Source organism: Piliocolobus tephrosceles, unplaced genomic scaffold (genome assembly GCF_002776525.5).
Source record: "Piliocolobus tephrosceles isolate RC106 unplaced genomic scaffold, ASM277652v3 unscaffolded_31617, whole genome shotgun sequence".
In the NCBI taxonomy this organism is placed as follows: domain Eukaryota; kingdom Metazoa; phylum Chordata; class Mammalia; order Primates; family Cercopithecidae; genus Piliocolobus; species Piliocolobus tephrosceles.
In genome coordinates this window covers 9,013-14,744 of record NW_022314996.1, presented here as the reverse complement: position 1 = coordinate 14,744, position 5,732 = coordinate 9,013, and the positions used below count along the sequence as shown (strand labels likewise).

Here is a 5,732-nt window from a genome sequence, read left to right as displayed (position 1 = left end):
TTGAGCCAAGGTCGCACCACTGCAGTCCAGCCTGGGCAACAGAGTGAGACTCCGTCTTAGAAAAATTATAATAAAAAAAAGTGAAGTAGATCTATGTGTACAGATCTGCAACTTTCAGATGCATTAAGTGATGAGAGTAGAATAGAGAATTAAGGTTCCATTTTTGTTTTTTAAAATTAAAAAACATTTATATAGAGAGACAAGGGTCTAGAAGGATATATTCCATTTAAATTGTTAATAGTAGCAACTGATGCCTTCTCCGGAGACTTGGATGAATGAATAATTAATATTATCTTTAGAAAGTGGGATGGTTAAGCCAGGTGCGGTGACTCATGCCTGTAATCCCAGCACTTTGGGAGGCCAAGGCAGGCAGAGCATGAGGTCGGGAGTTCGAGACAAGCCTGACCAACATGATGAAACTCCTGTCTCTACTAAAAATACAAAAATTAGCTGGGCATGGTGGCGTTTGCCTGTAATCCCAGCTACTCAGGAGGCTGAGGCAGAAGAATCACTTGAACCTGGGAGGTGGAGGTTGCAGTGAGCTGAGATTGTGCCATTGCACTCCAGCCTGGGTGACAGAACGAGACTCTGTCTTTAAAAAAAAAAAAAAAAAAAAGTGGGATGACTGGGGACTTCATTTTGTGCTTTTGTATTGTTTGACTTTTTTTTAATTACAGTGTTCTATAACATAATCAGAAAAATCATCTTGTGAAGTGTTTCATAATTAACATTTTCTACCTGCAGTAAAACGATGTTTGCAGAAATGGAAATCATTGGTCAGTTTAACCTGGGATTTATAATAACCAAACTGAACGAGGATATCTTCATAGTGGACCAGCATGCCACGGATGAGAAATACAACTTTGAGATGCTGCAACAGCACACCGTGCTCCAGGGACAGAGGCTTATTGCGTAAGTTTTTTTTAGTGTTGATTCCCAAACTCCCCCCTCAAATTTAAGATCTAACAGAGGCCGAGGCAAGAGGATCGCAAGAGACCAGCAGTTTGAGACCAGCCTGGGCAACATAGCAAGACCTCGTATCTACTAAAAAAGGAAGAGCTCTAGGAATGAGGGGTGTAAAAAATAAAAAAGATCGAACTGGCCGGGTGCAGTGCCTCACACCTGTAATTCTAGCACTTTGGGAGGCTGAGGCAGGTGGATCACCTGAGGTCAGGAGTTCAAGAGCAGCCTGGCCAACATGGTGAAACCTCACGACTACTAAAAATACAAAAAGGCCAGGCATGGTGGCTCACGCCTGTAATCCCAGCACTTTGGGAGGCTGAGGCGGATGGATCACTTCAGGTCCGGAGTTCGAGACCAGCTTGACCAACGTGGTGAGACGCTGTCTATGGTAAAAATACAAAATTAGCCGGGCATGGTGGCGGGCACCTGTAATCCCAGCTACTTGGGAGGCTGGGGCAGGAGAATCTCTTGAACCCGGGAGATGGAGGTTGTGGTGAGCTGAGTTCGCGCCATTGCACTCCAGCCTGGGCAGCAAGAGTGAAACACCGTCTCAAAAAAAAATAATAATGATAAAAAGTAAAAATACAAAAAATTAGCCATGCATGGCAGTGCACACCTGTAATTCCAGATAGGAGGCTGAGGTAGCAGAATCGCTTGAACCTGGGAGATAGACGTTGCAGTGAGCCGAGGTCCACCACTGCACTCCAGCCTGGGTGACACAGTGAGACTCCATCTCAAAAAAAAAAAAAAAGAGATCTACTAGTTTATATGTGTGTCTGTATGTATATATGTATTTTTCCGTAAGTATTCGTATAGCAGATTTTTATACTTTTTACATAATAATAGTGATATTACCATTTATTGAATGCCTAGTGTCTGCCAGGCGCTGTTGAAATAATGTATGTGTATTAGTTCATTTAATCCTCAAAAACCAATGAGGTTGCTACTGTTACCATCACCATTCCACAAGTGATAAAACTGAGGCACACAGAGAGGTTGAGTAACCTGCCCAAGTTCACACAGTTAACATGTTCTCTAAGTATCAGACCTTTTTGGCTATTAAAAATGTTGATCACTGGTTAGCCAGAAGCTCCTTTTGATGAGGGCAATTTATAGTACCGAGTATTAGTATGGATAGTGTATGGAATGTGTGTGTTCAGAAAGACAGCCTGTGCGCCAGTCTTGATTTACAGTAGAGTAATCAGAAGTCAGATGGTCATTGCAGGTTGAGTGCAGGGGCACACGCCTATAATCCCAGAGCTTTGGGAGGCTGAGGCAGGCAGATCCCTTGAGCTTAGGAGTTTGAGACCAGCCTGGGCATCATGGTGAAACCTTGTCTCTACAACAAATATAAAAAATTAGCCAGACTTGATGGTGTGTGCCTGTGGTCCCAGCTATTCAGGAGGCTGAGGTGGGAGGATCATTTGAGCCCAGGAGATTGAGGCTGCCATGATTGTGCCACTGCACAGCACTCCAGCCTGGGAGACAGAGTGAGACAGTGAGACCCTGTCTTACAAACAAATAAATAAAATATAAACATGCCACTGCACAGCACTCCGGCCTGGGAGACAGAGTGAGACAGTGAGACCCTGTCTTACAAATAAATAAAATAAAATATAAACATTATTTTAAGATAGTCACTGCAGAATTTGGTATTTCTCTTTCCTCGGCCTAACTGGGATGTTTTACCCTGATCACTTGACAAAGGCCAGGTGCGATAGTATATCGTGTAAAACCAAAGGCTTGTCTTGAGCAAAGTCATAAGAAGAGGTCATGGATTTTCGTGCGGGAAATTAAACCACACAGAGAAGTAAACTCACATCCCAATGAGTAGATCCCACATGGAGAAATGTATCACTGAACAGCTGGAGAAACCTATCTAGCTTACTGAGTACTCTCCTGTGGAATGCATGAATTGTTTTTATTCTCAGTAGGAGGCAATGGTAATAATAAAGACATTGAGTAAGCTACTTTATAATCCTGAGGTATCCCTTCCCTGTTCCTCTTAATGGAGGTTTTTCTTTTCTTTTTTTTCTTTTTGGAGACAGAGTTTCGCTCCTTTGCCCAGGCTGGAGTGCAGTGGTGTGATCTCGGCTCACTGCAACCTCTGCCTCCCGGTTCAAGTGATTCTTGTGTCTCAGCCTCCCGAGCAGCTGGGACTACAGGCGCCCGCCTGCCACACCTGGCTAATTTTTGTATTTTTAGTAGAGAGGGGGGTTTTGCCATGTTGATCAGGCTGGTCTCGAACTCCTGACCTCAGGTGATCCACCCGCCTCAGCCTCCCAAAGTGCTGGGATTACAGGCATGAGCCACCGTGCCCAGCTGAGGTCTTGTATTTTTTAGCCATTCGGCAAAGATAACCTCTCGTCTGTGACATCTCAAGTTGGCCCAGGTAATCACAGACCACTTTGGGTCCCAGATGGACCACACTTCAAGATTAAAGGATAAAGGCCCAGTTCCACCCTGCCCTGCCAGCGCCTGCGTAGGGTGGCCCCGTTGTGGCCCCATTGACCTCTGTAGCTTTTCCCGTTCCTCTTCCTCTTGTTCCCTGTACTGGAGCCTCGCTGGCCATCTTTCTTTTTCCCTTGGCAGGCCTGATGAATCCCTGTGTGGCCACTAAGCAGAATGAAGGAGATCTTTATGTGTGCCTCTGCAAACATCAGCAGTCAATCCCGGGGCTTGGCACACATCGTTGTCTCTGCCTAGAGTACTTGTCCTGCCCCCTGCACCCACTTCTCCCCCATTACCTGATTAACTCTCTCTTCTCCCCAGACTCAGCTCAAAGGTCACTTCCTGACCCCGGGTGAAGTCTCACTTATGACACTGGGTGCTTTTTCTTCCTGACCTTCCTGTCATTTGTCATCATAATTGACTTGCATGAGTATCTGCTCAACGTCTTTCTTCCCCAGTAATCTGTTAGCTCCAGGACCACGCCTGTGTTTGCTCACCGGCTCTCTCCTGCCTTTAGCAGTGTTTGTCTTATCCAGCACTCAGGACCGGATGCAGTGGCTCACACTTGTAATCCCAGCACTTTCAGAGGCCGAGGTGAGAGGATCGCTTGAGCCCAGGAGTTTGAGACCAGCCTAGGCAACATAGTGAGACCCTGTCTTTATCTTTGAAACAATAACAAAAAGTTAAAAAAAAAAAAAAAAAAAAAGCACTCACTAAATCCGGAAGAAGGATGGAGATATAATACAGGCAGAGGATGGAACAGGATAGCAAAATAAATTCTGTCTGTTCATTCTGTTTACAAATGCTGGCAATGACCTAACCCAGTGTTTCAAATTCTCTATTAGAAGGAGGAAAAATAGCATTTTTGTGATATTGTTATCCTTAAGGAAAGGATTCAGAAAAAGTTGGAGTCATTGGGGTGGCAGACTGAGGAAAAGGTAAACTACTTTTATAGCTACTTTAACTTTTCTTTTCTTTTTTTTTTTTGAGACAGAGTCTTGCCCTGTTGCCCAGGCTGGAGTGCAGTGGTGCGATCTCAGCTCACTGCAACCTCCGCCTCCCAGGTTCAAGCAATTCTAGTGCCTCAGCCTCCCAAGTAGCTGGGATTACAGGCATGAGCCACCACTTCCAGCTCATTTTTGTTTTTGTGGGTTTTTTATTTTTTTTTTTATTTTTTGGAGATAGTCTTGTCGTGTGTCCGAGGCTGGAGTGCAGTGGCGTGATCTTGGCTCACTGCAACCTCTGCCTCCTGGGTTCCAACGAATCTCCTGCCTAAGCCTCCCAAGTAGCTGGGACTACAGGCACGTGCCACCATGCCTGGCCTAATTTTTATATTTTTAGTAGAGAGAGGGTTTCACCATGTTGACCAGTGTGGTCTCAAACTCCTGGCCTCAAGAGATCTGCCTGCCTTGGCCTCCTAAAGTGCTGAGATTACAGGCGTGAGCCACTGCACCTGGCCTGTAGCTACTTTAGCTTCTAAAAAGAACTTTAAGAAAGAGAAAATTAAAAGAAACGTCTCAGGAAGTTTTATGACACTTAGCTGAATAGTGTTGTTATTCATGTTGTTATTTTGACATGAATTCAAAATACAGTATTGTTTTCATTTCATTTCTGCTGTAAACCTAAATGTTTGGCTTCAGGATACAGTTTGAATCATTTTTGTGTTTTTCAGACCTCAGACTCTCAACTTAACTGCTGTTAATGAAGCTATTCTGATAGAAAATCTGGAAATATTTAGAAAGAATGGCTTTGATTTTGTTATTGATGAAAATGGTAAGTTATTAATTAGAACCATAGCGGCTGGGTGTGGTGACTCAAGCCTGTAATCCCAGCACTCTGGGAGGCCAAGGCGGGCAGATCGCCTGAGGTCAGGAGTTCGAGACCAGCCTGGCCAGCATGGTGAAACGCCATCTCTACTGAAAATAGAAAAATTAGCCAGGTGTGGTTGCGGGTGCATGTCATCCCAGCTACTCAGGAGGCTGAGGTGGGAGAATTGCTTGAACCCAACAGACAAGGGTTGCAGTGAGCCAAGATCGTGTCACTGCACTCCAGTCTGGGTGACAAGAGTGAAACTCTGTCTCAAAAAAAAAAAAAAAGGCCGGGCGCGGTGGCTCAAGCCTGTAATCCCAGCACTTTGGGAGGCCGAGACGGGTGGATCACAAGGGCAGGAGATCGAGACTATCCTGGCTAACATGGTGAAACCCCGTCTCTACTAAAAAATACAAAAAAACTAGCCGGGCGAGGTGGCGGGCGCCTGTAGTCCCAGCTACACAGGAGGCTGAGGCAGGAGAATGGCGTGAACCCGGGAGGCGGAGCTT

The 5,732-nt window shown here is 45.2% G+C and overlaps 1 protein-coding gene across 1 annotated transcript in view; it reads left to right on the top strand.

Moving 5' to 3' along the window:
• Positions 1-711: 711 nt before the first annotated feature.
• LOC113222517 (mismatch repair endonuclease PMS2-like) overlaps positions 712-5,732 on the top strand; it is a 6,136-nt gene continuing 1,115 nt past the window's right edge. The window contains exons 1-2 of the mRNA XM_026452178.2: positions 712-912; positions 5,087-5,187. Of these exons, the coding sequence (XP_026307963.1) occupies positions 752-912; positions 5,087-5,187 (262 nt within the window). The 5' untranslated portion in view covers positions 712-751. The remainder of the gene's footprint in view (positions 913-5,086; positions 5,188-5,732) is intronic.